Source organism: Salmo trutta, chromosome 2, assembly GCF_901001165.1.
Source record: "Salmo trutta chromosome 2, fSalTru1.1, whole genome shotgun sequence".
In the NCBI taxonomy this organism is placed as follows: domain Eukaryota; kingdom Metazoa; phylum Chordata; class Actinopteri; order Salmoniformes; family Salmonidae; genus Salmo; species Salmo trutta.
Genome location: NC_042958.1, coordinates 60627364 through 60645192, shown reverse-complemented (window position 1 = coordinate 60645192; position 17829 = coordinate 60627364). Strand labels below are relative to the sequence as shown.

Here is a 17829-nt window from a genome sequence, read left to right as displayed (position 1 = left end):
GAAGGACACTGTCCAAAACAGAGTTGCCGGATGCTGTTCGGGCAGGATCTGACTCAAATTAGGCACTGTACAAAAACACAATGTCTGTCTTACCTGGAGAGGGAAAAATAATGATCATCCAAACTTCATAGCACCTTGTGTTGTAATCATATTCAAATAAACCAATAGTTTCAAAAGAGCAATTATCAAACTTCAGGTAATGATGGCCTCTTCACATTTATTGACAGACAACGACAGACCTGCTCGTCACTCTTACCAAATTGAACTGATACAGTGAACTGATACAGTAAACGTAAACAAGTAGCGCCCTCTAGTGTTATTTATTTGAAAATGCTGGTACTGTGTCGTCACTAGTTACCACAGTCACAAAGTCATATACCCCGCCTATTTCTACACAATCTGATTTTTTTTTTAAACAAATTTTACCAACCACTCTGCTAACCTCATGCCTAACTCCAATCTTAAATTTAGAGCAAAAAGCTAATTGTTGTTTTCATGAATTTGCACAATTTAGACGTTCATCCACGTTCTCCAAACGAGTGATGTGTTGCACCACTTCATTTAAATCTGGATCAGTAAATCTATGATTAACGGTTTTAAACTATGATTAGTGACATGTTACACCAATATATGAGGTATTTCGTGAGTTGAAACGAAGTAGCTAGCCTACTTGACAAATGAGGCCACGAAGTTGCTGTTCCTTGATAAAATAATAACAATGTAACGTTAGAACTACTGCAACTCCATCGTGAAAGGTTCTCATGGGTTGGCTGATTTGAAATAAAATCCGTTATTTGTCAGTACTAGACAGAAAACGAATTCGTTAGCTCCTGTAGCCAGCTAGTTTCTAAACCAAACTAGCTAGCATACAATATTATTTATTATTGTCATTACCTAACGTTATTTAACCATGTATTATTTGTCCTCTAGCCACCTGATCGTGGCACGTCAAAGAAGTTCAAATTTCTCCGTTTATGAAAAAAGTTTATGAAAAAAAAAACTACTGTCGGAGCTGATGGAGGAATTTTGTAACGTACTGGAGGATAAAATGACACAAACACTCCTGTCAAAAAGGACACTTGAGCCATTTTACTCGACAAATGTAATGGCTCAACACGGATTGAAGAGAAGAAGGACCCAAATCGGATGAAAGCTTGATGGAATTTCTTTTTAAGCAAAAGTGAGAAAGGATGCGGCAAATGTGAGGCGGGGGCTATTTCAGACCGGACCCGGAGGGGGCCTCCGTCCAAGGGAATTAATCCTATCGCCCAGAAAATATGCGAGATGATTCCCCAGCAGTTGTACCCTCTCCATAACCCCTATGATGACGACGGACAATTTGACCCATCAATATTTAGTAAGCATAAATAACTGGTAAATATAAATTCCTATAATGCACGTTAAAACTAACGTTCATGCTAACGTTACTTCACTAGAATGTTTTTGTTATCAGGCCCGTTACATGTTGCATAACATCATCATTCGAACCAAGGCTGGGCATATCATTAACCCCAATTCAATTGTTGTGCAAAATGGCCACGTAAATAGCCTACTAATAATGAGTTAATTATCATAAAACTCACCAGGATTCAACCTGTCACTAATTATTCTCTGAGGAACTCGTTTTGGTCTCTCCACAGTAAACATGCTGCCATTTTATCAGTTAAACCACCTAAAGTGGCAGTTTAGAATTAATCTCCAATCTAAATGTATATATATTTTTGTATTAATTGAGCAACAGACTTAAAGTTAAAACTAAATTTAGATTAGAGGAAGGATTTAATTTAACTAGGATTAATTTAAAACTAGGTTTAACATTTGGCGCAACAAAATTAATAGATAAACCTTGATTTAATCCAGTTTAAGAGTTAATCCATGTTGGTGCAACCCTATTTCTAAATTAAGAGTTACATTTGCGCCCTCATTCCGAATGGTTAAGGTTTGGGATATGGTGAAAAAGAAAAAAACAGTGCCCGACTGGGATTGAACATGCAACCTTCTGATCAAGAGTCTTTGGAGTTCACTAATCTGCCACCTAGCAAAATCCAATCCTACTTGACGGTAATAGTGCTCTGAAAGGTTGCTGGTTCGAATCCCAGAGGCAACTAGGTGGAAAATGTTTTGCTTTGACCTTGAGCAAGGCACTTAATCCTAAATTGCACCTGTAAGTCACTCTGGATAAGAACATCTGCTAAATTAATAAAATGTGAAGAGAAAAAAAAGGGGTCCTCAGGACATAGACATCCAATTTCGACGTCAATCTTCAACGATCTCTCTCAAATGTTTAGGATATAGGCAATTTTGACTTTGTGGCTGTGGTAACAGGTAGAAAAAAATTGTGCTGCTCCTTTAAATTTTTAGTCGTCTACAAAATTGCCTGTTTGCACTTATTTGTTATATTACATTGAATATGACTATGTCTAAAATTATTATCCAATTCCTGTGCACATATTGAATAACTTACATGATGGTACATAATAATAAATGCATGTTCATCAACTGTCATTTTAAGAATGCAAATTGTGCCCAAATCAATGCAGACCACATTGTGAACATTGTAGCCACTTAATTGTCAGTTATTTCAATTAACACAAACTAGTAACGTGGTGATGGTACATCAATCTCTCCATAACCCCCAATTAATTATAAATATTTTCAGGCGGTTGGGAGGTTGCCTATGTCACTGGTCCTGTTATTTAGGCCGGACAGGAACGGGTGCTTTTTCAGGAGGGAAACTTCACCGGGGTTTTTCTTGATTAAAAGACGATTCATTCATACAGTTAAATAGTACGAGTCATTATAGCCATACAGCAAGGTAAGCGAATGTCGCCCAACAATTTTGTATTTATGCAATACGAGGTTAGCTTTACTATCTGCCTGAGTTTGCGCCATTTTCGCTAGTTGGTTGATGCATAAATGTGCGCCAGTTTGGGAAGCCCTAGGTTCTTTGTCCTGCTCAGTCATGGGTGGTATTGCAAATTCGTTTGAGGTTCCGCTTTAAGCCAAGGCAAGCGGACCAACATGGCAACTAATATGTATGGCTTCAGATGAGAAGAACGAGTCTCGTTGCCACAACGACGTGTAAAATCAACGACAAGTGCGCAAGTCTATGGTTTTTCAGTTTGCCAGCCGCGCGCCACAAATAGCCAGGGTACTTGCGCATGTTGTTGGCCAGTTTTTGTCTCGGAACTTGCTCTGAGTAATTTCTTTCTAACGTCACTATAGTCGCTGACATAACTAGCTACCTTCTAACGTGTTTTAAACACAAGCGGACCAGAGAGATTTTGCTCAAACATGCTGGACTTGTTGCTGGTACAGATGAACAGCCGGATGTTATGCTAATAGCTAGCTATGATGTAACTTAGTGATGTGCAGTTCGCTAACTATTCGACTTTGCGTTGTTTGAACGAGTTTTTTTTATTTTTTTAACTGACGAGTCATGATGTTTGAGTGAATCGATCATTTTGGTTTTCGTTTACCTGCTGGCCGTTATTACTATAGTAGAAGGATTAATACGCGCTGCTCCGGAGACATCCTCCGACCAACAACGGTAAAATAAATCATGCTGCAGCAATAACATAACAAAAATACATGGTTATAACTGTTAATTGATCTCATGTGTAAGAATACATGCAACTCATTAATTATTGAATGTTTTGTAGAACCAAAACATGCACACAATGAGTTTCTGCAACAACAATAAAAGATACCCGAAAGGAATCGTTTGTGTTGCAGATTGCGAATGATAGTGTTTATCACCCTCACGGCAGTCAAGCAATGCATTTCGCCAAGAGTCGTAAACAATCTAGTCCAATTGCGGCCACAAATAGTCCTTGTTTCAAATGTATCAAATTGTATTTGTGTATATAGTAATCAACAAATATAAATTGTTTTAAAGCACACTTTTACAAGTCTGTCACAAATGACCGCTCAATAAACCCCTTATGGTGAACGCGAAGCTTGTAGAGTCATTGTTCTTTGCGTTTTCAGTTTATCATTTGCAGGTAGGGGCTCCTGCATGCTTTGGGCATAGATGGTAAATGAGTTAATGGGTGTTTCTCAACATGCACACTACCGTGCTCCACACTCATGCTCCAAGTGCATTCTCCAAGGACATTCTCTTGAGTATGTTCTTATGAGGACGAGCGTGTGGAGAACGCATTAAAACATTACATTTGAGGAGCACTCGCCCTACTGTATTACCTCACACTGCACCTCCCCATTCACTGAACCTTCTTCCAGCCAGGACAATGGTAACAATAGAGGCTAAACAAGATATACACAAAACAAATGTTTTACTTGATAATGATCAGCTAGATATATGAATCGTAGTAATCTAGCTAGCCAGGTATTTCAACAGGCAAAAATGACTTATGCCCGGTAGATATACATTTTCTGTAGTTAGCTAGCTACCAATTCTTTGTGGCTACCTAGCTTGACAGGTACCCTATTGACTTGACTATGGACTTACACATTCACTGAACCTTCTTCCAGCAAGGACAATCGCAACAGTAGAGATGACGCAAGCAAATGTTCTACTTCATAATAAAAAATAAAAAAATATATATATAAATAACCAGGTAGGCAAGTTGAGAACAAGTTCTCATTTACAATTGCGACCTGGCCAAATAATGATAAACTAGCTATGCTACGTGGCCAAAAGTAGGTGGACACCTGCTCGTCGAACATCTCATTCCAAAATCGTGGGCATTAATATGGAGTTGGTCCCCCCCCACCCCTTTGTTCCTATTATAGCCTCCACTCTTCTGGAAAGGCTTTCCACTAGATATTGAAACATTGTTGTGGGGACTTACTTCCATTCAGCCACAAAAACATTAGTGAGGTCGGGCACTGATGTTGGGCGATTAGGCCTGACTCAGTCAGCGTTCCAGTTCATCCCAAAGGTGTTCGATGGGGTTGAGGTCAGGGCTCTGTTCAGGCCAGTCAAGTTCTTCTACCCCAATCTCGACAAACCACTTCTGTATGGACCTCACATTGTGCACGGGGGCATTGTCAATTTGAAACAGGAAAGGGCCTTCCACAAAGTTGGAAGCACAGAATTGTCTACAATGTCATTGTATGCTGTAGCATTAAGATTTCCCTTCACTGGAACTAAGGGGCCTAGCCCGAACTATGAAAACAGCCACAGACCATTATTCCTCTTCCACCAAACTTTACAGTTGGCAGTATGCATTGGGGCAGGTAGCATTCTCCTGGCATCTGCCATACCTAGATTAATCTCTGACTGCCAGATGGTGACGCGTGATTCATCACTCTATAGAACGTTTCCCCTGCTCCAGAGTCCAATGGCGGTGAGCTTTACACCACTCCAGCCAACACTTGGCATTACACATGGGGATCTTAGGCTTGTGTGCAGCTGCTCGGCCATGGAAACCCATTTCATGAAGCTCCCAACAAACTGTTATTGTGCTGACGTTGCTTCCAGAGGCAGTTTGGAACTCGGTAGAGTGTTGCAACTGAGGACAGATGATTTTTACACGCCTCCGCACTCAGCGGTCCCTTTCTGTGAGCTTGTGTGGCCTACCACTTCGCGGCTGAGCTGTTGTTGCTCCTAGACGTTTCCACTTCATAATAGCAGCACTTAGTTGACTGGGGCATCTCTAGCAAGGCAGACATTTAATGAACAGACTTGTAGGAAAGGTGGCATCCTTTTCTGTAAGGGCCATTCAACTGCCAATGTTTTGTCTATGGAGATTGCATGGCTCTATTTTATACACCTGTCAGCAACAGGCATGGCTGAAACAACTAAATTGAAGGGGTGTCCACATACACTAAAAGTATGTGAATCATAATGTAGCTAACCAGGTAGTTTAACAGGCAAAAATGAGCCCTCAACTAATGTTATTCAAGGTAGATGCCAATCTTTTGTGGGTAGCAAGCTAACAATTCTTTGTGGCTATCAGGTAGCTCTATTGCCTTATTATGGGCTTGCGATACGTAGGCAGGTAAACATGCCAAAATTAACACAGCTGGTATTTATTAATTAACATATCAAGATAAAATATTGTAGTCAGGCAACATATGAGATGTGACTAGGCAATGTTTCATTCTGAAATCGGAGTATATTTTGTCTCGCTTCAGCTCAAATGTCTGACATTGATTTCAAGAAATGTGTAATATTTTTTTACATGGTTGCATTATTTTTTTGCACACTTTCCGGTGAAGCTTGCGTCGACACATGCTTCAAAATATGTACAAACAGAGTGCGCATTTGAGAAGTGCCCTTCGTGCTTTGTTTTGCCTACTTTGATTTGGACTAAAACGCTGACCCTCCCGTGCTCCAATGTGCATGCTCGGAGTACGGTTGTATGCATTTCAAGAAACACCCAATGAGTATGTGTACTAATAAGTCAATATTAAACTGATTATGGGAGAAGGCAGAGTATGGCATTAGTCATGTAAACACCTTACTCTGCTTATCTTAATCGGTGTAAGGTCATAATCGAAGTAAGCATACGCCAATTAAAACACCTGGCTTTCTGAGCTATCTTTAGAATTATTAGGACATTTCATTGGTGTTCCAGCGGTTTATTAGATCTGCGCATGTACCGGCACCGGGTAGCGCAAGCCTCCCTCTTATGCGCGAGTAAAGTGATTTTGAGAAACTGGAAGTATGCGTCTTATAAATAATTTCAGTCGCAATGTATATGTCCGAACTCAGAATCAAAAAGTATTTGCAAAAATGACATGGTCACTGTGGTAGAAAGTTTATTTTGATTGGAAATTTTCTGCATTTATCAAAAGTCCCATCAGTAGCCAGGATTATTAAGGAAATAGTTTTTCTTGCAAAGCATGTAAGCAGTTTAAACTATTATATTAACCTATCCACAGACGTTCCATTGACCAGATTGCTGTACATTCAACAAATCTGATCTAAGAAAGTGGATATTGGTCAAACCCGTCATGATTTACGTGTGCTAACCGGCCCACAACGTGGTTACTTAGTGCATTCGGAAAGTATTCATACCCCTTGACTTTGTCCACGTTATGTTATAGCCTTATTCTAAAATGGGTTTTTTTTAAAAATAGGTTTAGACATTTTTTTTCCCAAAAAAAGAGGTGGGTGGGGGGGATAATCACAAGTATTCAGACCCTTTACTCAGAACTGTTGAAGCATCTTTGGCAGCAATTAGAGCCTCGAGTCTTCTTCTTGGATATGACACACCTGTATTTAGGGAGTTTCTCCCATTTCTTCTCTGCAGATCCTCTCAAGCTCTGTCAGGTTGGATGGGGAGCGTCTATGCACAGCTATTTTCAGGTCTCCAGAGACGTTTGTTCGGGTTCAAGTCCGTGCTCTGGCTGGGCCACTCAAAGACATTCAGAGACTTGTCCCGAAGCCACTCCTGCATTGTCTTCTTGGCTGTGTGCTTAGAGCCGTTGTCCTTCTGGCAGGTGAACCTTCGCCCCCAGTCGGAAGTCCTGAGTGCTCTGGAGCAGGTTTTCATCAAGGATCTCTTTGTACTTTGCTCCGTTCATCTTTCCCTCGATCCTGACTAATCTTCCAGTCCCTGCCGCTGAAAAACATCCCCACAGCATGATGCTGCCACAAACCATGCTTCACCGTAGGGATGGTGTCAGGTTTCCTCCAGACGTGACGCTTAGCATTCAGGCCAAAAGTTCAATCTTGGTTTCGTCATATCAGAGAATCTTGTTTCTCATGGTCTGAGAGTCCTTTAGCTGCCTTTTGGCAAACTCCAAGCAAGCCGTCATGTGCCTTTTACTGAGAAGTGTCTACTCTACTATAAAGGCCTGATTGGTGGAGTGCTGCAGGGATGGTTGTCCTTCTGGAAGGTTCTCCCATCTCCACAGAGGAGCTCTGTCAGTGATCATCGGGTTCTTGGTCACCTCCCTGACCAAGGCCCTTCTCCCCCGATTGCTCAGTTTGGCCGGGCGGCCAGCTCTAGGAAGGGTCTTGGTGGTTCCAATCTTCTTCCATTTAAGAGTGATGGAGGCCATGGTTTTCTTCGGGACCTTCAAATCTGCAGACTTTTTTTGTACCCTTCCCCAGATCTGTGCCTCGACACAATTCTGTCTCGGAGCTCTATGGACAATTCCTTCGACCTCATAGCTTGGTTTTTGCTCTGACATGCACTGTCAACTGTGGGACCTTATATTGACAGGTGTGCGCCTTTCCAAATCATGTCAAATAAATTTGCATTTACCACAGGTGGACTCCAATCAAGTTGTAGAAACATCTCAAGGATGATAAATTAAAACAGGATGCACCTGAGCTCAATTGAGTCTCATAGCAAGGGTCTGAATACTTATGTAAATAACTGTTTTTTTTATATATATAAATATATATATATATATATATATATATATATTTGCTAACTTTTCTACTAACCTGTTTTGACTTCATCAGTATGGGCTATTGTGTGTAGATTGCTGAGGAGTTTGTTTTATTTAATCCATTTTAGAATAAGGCTGTAATGTAACTAAATGTGGAAAAGGTCACCGTCTGAATACTTTCCAAATGCACAAGTCCGATTTGGCTGTTTTCGCTGCGTAACATGTAGAAGTTGTCTCTTTTTCAGGTTTAGAAGAAGGGACTCCTAAATTCTTACTCCCGTTTGTATAAGCTGGTTAGTATAGCTAGCATACAGAAATAGGTGGTGGTGGTAGTCAAATTTAATTTGCCTGTAATGCAGTTGATTGGTAAGGATGACATGAACATGTGTTTGGGTTGACCTCCATACAAGCATTGTACTCTGCTTTTTACCTAAACATAGTGTGGCATAAATTTAGGCACATTTTGCTCTGGGGACAATGAGGAGACTCGATCTTTCCCCGACACGTTTCCAAGGTAATTCCATTGTTTTGGTCTAGTTCGATTGACCTGTTTACCGCGTCTATACTGAACAAAAAATAAAAATGTAACGATTTTACTCAGTTACAGTTCATATAAGGAAAACGGTCAATTGAAATAAATTCATTAGGCCCTATTACAATGGATTTCACATGACTGGGCAGGGGCACAGCCATGACAGAAATACTAATCAGTTTCATCAGCTGTCAGGGTGGCTCTTCTCAGATGATCTGACAGGTGAAGAAGCTCGATATGGAGGTCCTGGACTGCCGTGGTTACACGTGCTCTGTGGGTGTGAGGCCGGTTTGGACGTACTGCCAAATTCTCTAAAACGACATTGGAGGCAGCTTATGGTAGAGAAATGAACATTCAATTCTCTGGCAACTGCTCTGGTGGACATTCCTGCAGTCAGCATGCCACTTACACGCTCCCTCAACTTGAGACATCTGTGGCATTGTGTTGTGTGGCAACTGCACATTCTATAGTGGCCTTTTGTTGTCCCCAGCACAAGGTTCACCTGTGTAATGAGCATACTGTTTAATCACTTTATTGATATGCCACACTTGTCAGGTGGATGGATTATCTTGGCAAAGGAGAAATATTCACTAACAGAAATGTTAACAAATTTGAGCAAAATAAGCTTTTAGTGGGTATGGAACATTTCTGGGATCTTTTATTTCAGCTCATGAAACGTGGGACGTTGTTGCGTTTTATATATTTTTGTTCAGTATATTAGTGACTCAAATGAACAAAATGTGTCGAACGATTTGTTCTTCGTACAGAACGAGTCAAAGATCAGTCAGTAATATCACTATGATGATAGCTGTGCTGAGTCAATGACAATATCAGACTAGATTACTAACCCCAAGGTGTCAGTTAAGGAAATGTGCAATCCGTAATACTTAGCTGTTGCTCTCCATTTACCCATTGGTTCTTGAAGAGTACAACTCATATGCCTAATGAGCTGAGCTAGCTAGTACGTTATCTTACCCCTTCATAACAAAGGCTGGTTTACTCTGTTTGCCATGTTTTAAAGCGATGTAACATTAGCTCGCTAGCTAGCTATTGCTACGAAATGCATGACAACTAGCATGCAGCCCGCAAGGACCAGAGTTTTGGATGCATAAAACTAAAAGCCTACAGTACACACTGGGAGGTTTCTAAGGATGTAAAGAGGGGAGATGGAAGTAGCTAAATTGCTAATTCCATAAATGTCAAACCCCAGTCTACAAGGGATACAGTTTATGCTTGCTATAGTTGCCAAATAATGTGATTTATACACTGCTCAAAAAAATAAAGGGAACACTTAAACAACACAATGTAACTCCAAGTCAATCACACTTCTGTGAAATCAAACTGTCCACTTAGGAAGCAACACTGATTGACAATACATTTCACATGCTGTTGTGCAAATGGAATAGACAACAGGTGGAAAATATAGGCAATTAGCAAGACACCCCCAATAAAGGAGTGGTTCTGCAGGTGGGGACCACAGACCACTTCTCAGTTCCTATGCTTCCTGGCTGATGTTTTGGTCACTTTTGAATGCTGGTGGTGCTTTCACTCTAGTGGTAGCATGAGACGGAGTCTACAACCCACACAAGTGGCTCAGGTAGTGCAGCTCATCCAGGATGGCATATCAATGCGAGCTGTGGCAAGAAGGTTTGCTGTGTCTGTCAGCGTAGTGTCCAGAGCATGGAGGCGCTACCAGGAGACAGGCCAGTACATCAGGAGATGTGGAGGAGGCCGTAGGAGGGCAACAACCCAGCAGCAGGACCGCTACCTCCGCCTTTGTGCAAGGAGGAGCAGGAGAAGCACTGCCAGAGCCCTGCAAAATGACCTCCAGCAGGCCACAAATGTGCATGTGTCTGCTCAAACGGTCAGAAACAGACTCCATAAGGGTGGTATGAGGGCCCGACGTCCACAGTTGGGGGTTGTGCTTACAGCCCAACACCGTGCAGGACGTTTGGCATTTGCCAGAGAACACCAAGATTGGCAAATTCGCCACTGGCGCCCTGTGCTCTTCACAGATGAAAGCAGGTTCACACTGAGCACGTGACAGACGTGACAGAGTCTGGAGACGCCGTGGAGAACGTTCTGCTGCCTGCAACATCCTCCAGCATGACCGGTTTGGCGGTGGGTCAGTCATGGTGTGGGGTGGCATTTCTTTGGGGGGCCGCACAGCCCTCCATTTGCTCGCCAGAGGTAGCCTGACTGCCATTAGGTACCGAGATGAGATCCTCAGACCCCTTGTGAGACCATATGCTGGTGCGGTTGGCCCTGGGTTCCTCCTAATGCAAGACAATGCTAGACCTCATGTGGCTGGAGTGTGTCAGCAGTTCCTGCAAGAGGAAGGCATTGATGCTATGGACTGGCCCGCCTGTTCCCCAGACCTGAATCCAATTGAGCACATCTGGGACATCATGTCTCGCTCCATCCACCAACGCCATGTTGCACCACAGACTGTCCAGGAGTTGGCGGATGCTTTAGTCCAGGTCTGGGAGGAGATCCCTCAGGAGACCATCCGCCACCTCATCAGGAGCATGCCCAGGCATTGTAGGGAGGTCATACAGGCACGTGGAGGCCACACACACTACTGAGCCTCATTTTGACTTGTTTTAAGGACATTACATCAAAGTTGGATCAGCCTGTAGTGTGGTTTTCCACTTTAATGTTGAGTGTGACTCCAAATCCAGACCTCCATGGGTTGATAAATTGGATGTCCATTGATTATTTTTGTGTGATTTTGTTGTCAGCACATTCAACTATGTAAAGAAAAAAGTATTTAATAAGATTATTTATTTCATTCAGATCTAGGATGTGTTGTTTAAGTGTTCCCTTTATTTTTTTGAGCAGTATATAACCAAAGATTGTTGGTGTCCATTACTGGATGTTACAGGAAAGCCCAATACAAACCGGCACCATCGATTCTTCTAACCTGGTAATGGCAATACAATCTGCTTTCTCGATTCTGGAAAATGTTTATCTTATAAAATACCAAAAATCTTTGGTTATATCACATTGTATGCCTGATAAACTGTAGCATGTTAAATTTGACTGATTTTAGGCTAGACTTTGTAAACCAGGTATCAACTTTTTTAGCCTTCCAGGAATCTTGTTGCGTTTGGTACCTTTGTGCACCGGAGTGTACAAAACATTAGGGACACCTTCCTAATATTGAGTTTCACCCCCTTTTTCCCTCAGAACAGCCTGAATTTGTCAGGGCATGGACTCTACAAGGTGTCAATTGTTCCACAGGGATTCTGGCAAATTTTGACTCCAATGCTTCTAACAGTTGGCTGGATGTACTTTGTATGGTGGGCCATTCTTGATACACACGGGAAACTGTTGAGCGTGGAAAAACCCAGCAGCGTTGCAGTTCTTGACACACTCTAACTGGTGCACCTGGCACCTACCATGTCCCGTTCAAAAGCACTTAAATCTTTTGCCTTGCCCATTTGCCCTCTGAATGGCACACATAGACAAGGCATTAACAATCCTCCTTTAAACTGCCTCCCCTTCATCTACACTGATTGGCATGGATTTAACAAGGGACGTCGGTATAAGATCATAGCTTTCACCTGGTCAGTCTGTCATGGAAAGAGCAGGTGTTCCTAATGTGTTGTACAATTGGTGTATGCAATAATGACACAATCCTAAGAAATTAGATAACATGTATGTACACGTCTTTGAAAGCACACATGTTTGTCACCTCTGCTGTTTCAGAAAGCCCACCAGTCATGTCAGGCATTGCATTGAGCCGGCTTGCTCAGGAGCGCAAAGCGTGGCGGAAAGACCACCCTTTTGTGAGTAGCAGTGTGTAGTTGTAGACTTTTTATATTTCTAATAGTACACTTTTTTTTCTTATTTTTTATAATCCTTTTATTTAACTATGATAGGGATTGGGGGAAGTGTTTTATCCATTATTCAAGAGCTTTGAAATGAAGGTTTATTTTTTTGCTTAATCTCACTCTTACTGTTTGATGCAACTCCATCTAAGGGCTTTGTGGCTGTGCCGACGAAAAATCCAGATGGAACCATGAACTTGATGAACTGGGAATGTGCCATTCCTGGGAAGAAGGGGGTAAGCACAGCCATTTATCTACACATGCAATACAGTTTCAAAGTGGAGGTGCCAAGTGACTTTGTTTATAGCATTCCGCCTGTGCGTAGTTGGTAGTAGATCATTTCAATAAATGTTTTTGCACCAACACTATGAAGTGGACATCTTGTATGAAACCAAAGAATGCTAGGATGGGGTCATAGTTCATCCTTGATCTTCATAGTCTGCAAGTGTTTGTGATCGATTATAAACACTTACGACTCTTCCCCAGACCCCATGGGAAGGAGGCTTGTTCAAACTGCGGATGTTGTTCAAGGATGACTATCCTTCCTCGCCCCCAAAGTGTGAGTTTCCTTTTAACCAGTCTTCTGTTTTTTTCTTTTCTTATTACAATCCCCATTAGCTGTTCCTCATGCAGCAGCTACTCTTCCTGAGGGAAACATAATACAGAACATTGGGAACAGCTCAGTATTCGGGCCCAATACTTGAAAAATGCATCCTTCCCTCTTCCTTGACGTAGTCACTGATCTGACACTAATTTGATAGGTGTAAGCTAGGTTTTTTTTTTTTTTCACCAATTCAGTCAGATCAGGTGATCACAAAGGTAGGAAGGATGTATTGGAACAGACCTTAGGTCATGAGATTAGTTCTATTTGAACTTTACTGATTTTTATTTTATAGGTAAATTTGAGCCTCCGCTCTTCCATCCTAACGTGTATCCGTCAGGCACAGTATGCCTATCCATTCTAGAGGAGGACAAGGACTGGAGACCTGCCATCACCATCAAGCAGGTTAGAATATGCTGGGTATCGACTTACAAGCTATAGCCACCAAATGGCTATGCCCAACTAATGTGATCTTTATGTTCTGTCATTTCTTACAGATCCTATTAGGAATACAGGAACTCTTAAATGAGCCAAATATCCAGGATCCAGCCCAAGCAGAGGCATACACAATTTACTGGTGAGTTCTGCTAGTATCGAAGGGATGCCTTCCTGTTTGCCGTGTTGTTTTTGGATAGGGATATGGTGGAAATGACACTAGTTTCTGATCTTTCTGTTGTTTTACTAAACCCTTCTTTCTTTTCAGCCAAAACAGAGTAGAATATGAAAAAAGAGTTCGAGCACAGGCCAAAAAATTCTCCCCTTCGTAATGGTGAAGGCTTGGCTTCAGCAGAAGGAATGGGTCAAACACGGATCACCTCCCCTCTCTTTCTCTATGAATGTGCCCCTCTCACATCGGGACTTGCTTAAGGACTTCTATTTAAAACTGATACATTCTGTGCCATCCTCTTTTCCTTTTTTTTTTTTGTTCTTAACCTCTGGGTTGGAGTGTGGCAGGCGCTGGGATGAAATGGGAGCCCTAGCACCCCGGCCGCTTCCTTTTTTAGCCGTATTACTTGTCTTGTGGTGCGAGGGACAGAGCACGGTACCGGTTTTGCCATCGACTCAATAAGCTTCTTTTGAGGAAGAGAACGTTTTGGTTGTCTTTGTCTTTTGTTACATTTTTCCTTTAAAAAAACCTCCCCTGGTGTATTTTCCTTGATTTTTAATTGTGTAAAATTAGCAATTTACTTAAATGTCAGTATTTCAACTGCTGTATAATGAGTGGCACTTTTTATACTGTATTATCTCACTAGTTTCTCTAGAATGCTCGGTCTGATTCTCTTATGCAGGTTTTCTATTCAGCATGCTGTAATATAAAATCTGTTGCCTTGGCTGTCTTTTTTCTTTTGTTATTTGTAGTGTTTGCAATGTTTTTATTTTTTATGGCCTCGTCTCAATGCAGGTAGGCTTACTTCTGTATCAAACTCTGTTTATAGGATGTTTTGTTCATGTACGTGTTAGACTAAATAAACAGTTTCTATAAAGCCATTGTTATACTTTGTCTCGCAGTAAAACTGGTGTTTTAACAGATGCTGGCATAGAAATGTTGTAACAGCTATAGCTGGACCCCCCCCCCCCCCAAGAAACACCATTTAAGACACTATACCATATTTTGTACAGATGGTTTATTAAAACATGTTTGATCATGATATAGTAAAACATCACATATTTTGTTTACATGATAATGATCAAGATACAGTATATTTTCACTTTTTATTTATGCTAAACATTTTAAAACAAAAATGAAGGTTCTTATCCCATGAGTAAGAATGAACACAATGTCTGTAGATGAAGAGGAAATGCAGCTTATATACAATATATTCCATCCTAACGCGTATCTGTCAGGCACAATATATCTGAAGACAAGGACTGGAGACCAGCAATCACCATCAAGCAGGTTAGAATATACTGGTGGTTAACAAATGCTGATGTGGAAATGTTTTAACTGCTGTAACCGACAACCCTCTCCCCACCTCCAAAAACGATTTTATAGACACTTTCAATATATCATATTTTGAGATGGTTTATTAAACCATGTTTGAACATCACGATACAGAGTAAGACATCACACTTCATTTCCCGACTATTGAGGTAAAATTAAAAGAACATGATTATAATATAACATATTTGTACCAGAGGTTGGTGGGAGGAGCTACAGGAGGACAGGCTCATTGTAGTGAGCTGTTACAATGAGCTTGAGCTTTGATTTGCACTTTACAATTTACAAAAACATTTTAAAACAGGAATTAAGGATCTTATCCCAGTAAGAATAAACACGTTTTCTGTAGATGATGAGCAAATGCAGTGTATTTACAATGACTTTTCTAGCCTGTATTGTATTCAATTATTTATATATACTCAAGATTACTGATAGGGGGCGCTGTGTTAAACTACAGTGCCTCCATTTTTGCCATTCCCCTACCATTGTAAAACATTGTGGAAGCTATAGAAATGTATTTATTAATGTCTACATTTGTTTTTTTCCATGTGTATTCTTTACAAACACTATAATGCATGCTTTTAAACTATATGTGATCTAAACAATATATATAGTACCAGTCAAAAGTTTGGACACCTACTCATTCCAGGGTTTTCCTTTATTTTTACTATTTTCTACATTGAAGAATTATAGTGAAGACATCAAAACTATGAATTAACACATATGGAATCATGTAGTAACCAAAAAAGTGTTAAACAAATCCAAATGCACTACACTTCGAAATGTCCTTGTTTTTGAAAGAAAATAAAAAATGTCTAGGCAGAGTTGCAAAGAAAAAGCCATATCTCAGACTGGCCAATAAAAAGAAAAGATTAAGATGGGCAAAAGAACACAGACACTGGATAGAGGAACTCTGCCTAGACGGCCAGCATCCCAGAGTCGCCTCTTCACTGTTGGCGTTGAGACTGGTGTTTTGCGGGTACCATTTAGTGAAGCTGCCAGTTGTGGACTTGTGAGAGGCGTCTGTTCCTCAAGGTAGACACACTAATATACTTGTCCTCTTGCTCAGTTGTGCACCGGGGCCTCCCACTCCTCTTTCTATTCTGGTTAGAGCCAGTTTGGGCTGTTCTGTGAAGGGAGTAGTACACAGCATTGTACGAGAGCTTCAGTTTCTTGGCAAATTCTCGCATGGAATAGCCTTCATTTCTCAGAACAAGAATAGACTGACGAGTTTCAGAAGAAAGGTATTTGTTTCTGGCCATTTTGAGCCTGTAATCGAATCCACAAATGCTGATGCTCCAGATACTCAACTAGTCTAAAGAAGGCCAATTTTATTGCTTCTTTAATACGCACAACAGTTTTCAACTCTGCTAACATAATTGCAAAAGGGTTTTCTAATGATCAATTAGCCTTTTAAAATTATAAACTTGGATTAGCTAACACAACGTGCCATTGGAGCACAGGAGTGATGGTTGCTGATAATGGGCCTCTGTACGCCTATGTAGATATTCCATTAAAAATCAGCCATTTCCAGCTACAATAGTCATTTACAACATTAACTACACTGTATTTCTGATCAATTTGATATTTTAATAGACAACAAAAATGTGCTTTTCTTTCAAAAACAAGGACATTTCTAAGTGACCCAAACTTTTGATGGTAGTATATATTTTATTTTTGAGATTCTTCAAAATAGCTACCCTTTGCCTTAATGACAGCTTTGCACACTCTTGGCATTCTCTCAACCAGCGTCATAAGGTAGTCACCTGGAATGCATTTCAATGAACAGGTGTGCCTTGTTAAAAGTTCATTTGTGGAATTTCTTTCCTTCTTAATGTGTTTGAGCCAATCAGTTGTCTGGTGACAAGGTAGGGGTGGTATAGAGAAGATATCCCTTTCTGGTAAATGACCAAGTCTTATGTTATGGCAAGAACAGCAGTCAATGCGGAACATTTCAAGAACTTTGAACGTTTCTTCAAGTGCAGTCGCAAAAACCATTAAGCGCTATGATGAAACTGGCTCTCATGAGGACCGCCACAGGAAAGGAAGACTCAGAGTTACCTCTGCTGCAGAGGATAAATTCATTAGAGTTACCAGCCTCAAAAATTGCAGCCCAAATAAACACTTCACAAAGTTCAAGTAACAGAGATATCTCAACATCAACTGTTCAGAGGAGACTGTGTGAATCAGGCCTTCATCGTCTTATTGCTGCAAAGAAACCACTACTAAAGGACATCAATATGAAGAAGAGACTTGCTTGGGGCAAGAAACACGATCAATGGACATTAGACCTGTGGAAATCTGTCCTTTGATCTGATGAGTCCAAAATTGAGATTTTTGGTTCCAACCGACGTGTCTTTGTTAGACGCAGAGTAGGTGAACGGATGATCTCTGCATCAGATCAAATTTTATTTGTCACAGACACGTGTTTAGCAGGTGTTATTGAGGGTGTAACGAAATGCTTGTGTTTCTAGCTCCAACAGTGCAGTAATATCTAACAAGTAATATCTAACAATACAAACAAACTAAAGTATAGGAATGGAACTAAGAATATGTAAATATCTGGACGAGCAATGTCAGAGCGGCATAGACGAAGATACCGTAGAATAGG

General features: G+C 41.0%; 1 protein-coding gene across 4 annotated transcripts; it reads left to right on the top strand.

Moving 5' to 3' along the window:
• Window positions 1–1269: 1269 nt before the first annotated feature.
• On the top strand, window positions 1270–14767 carry ube2ib (ubiquitin-conjugating enzyme E2Ib). Of its 4 annotated transcripts, none has more exons than XM_029709426.1 (7): window positions 1270–1357; window positions 12557–12636; window positions 12831–12914; window positions 13165–13237; window positions 13575–13684; window positions 13777–13856; window positions 13983–14767. In XM_029709426.1, exons 1-7 carry the CDS (start codon window positions 1285–1287, stop codon window positions 14044–14046), a joined length of 564 nt encoding a protein of 187 aa, XP_029565286.1. In that variant the 5' UTR covers window positions 1270–1284; the 3' UTR covers window positions 14047–14767. The 4 variants fall into 4 exon arrangements, with proteins under 4 accessions (XP_029565286.1, XP_029565279.1, XP_029565263.1 ...); XM_029709419.1 differs by having other exon boundaries at window positions 1270–1374; XM_029709403.1 differs by lacking the exon at window positions 1270–1357 and adding an exon at window positions 2682–2815.
• Window positions 14768–17829: the final 3062 nt, after the last annotated feature.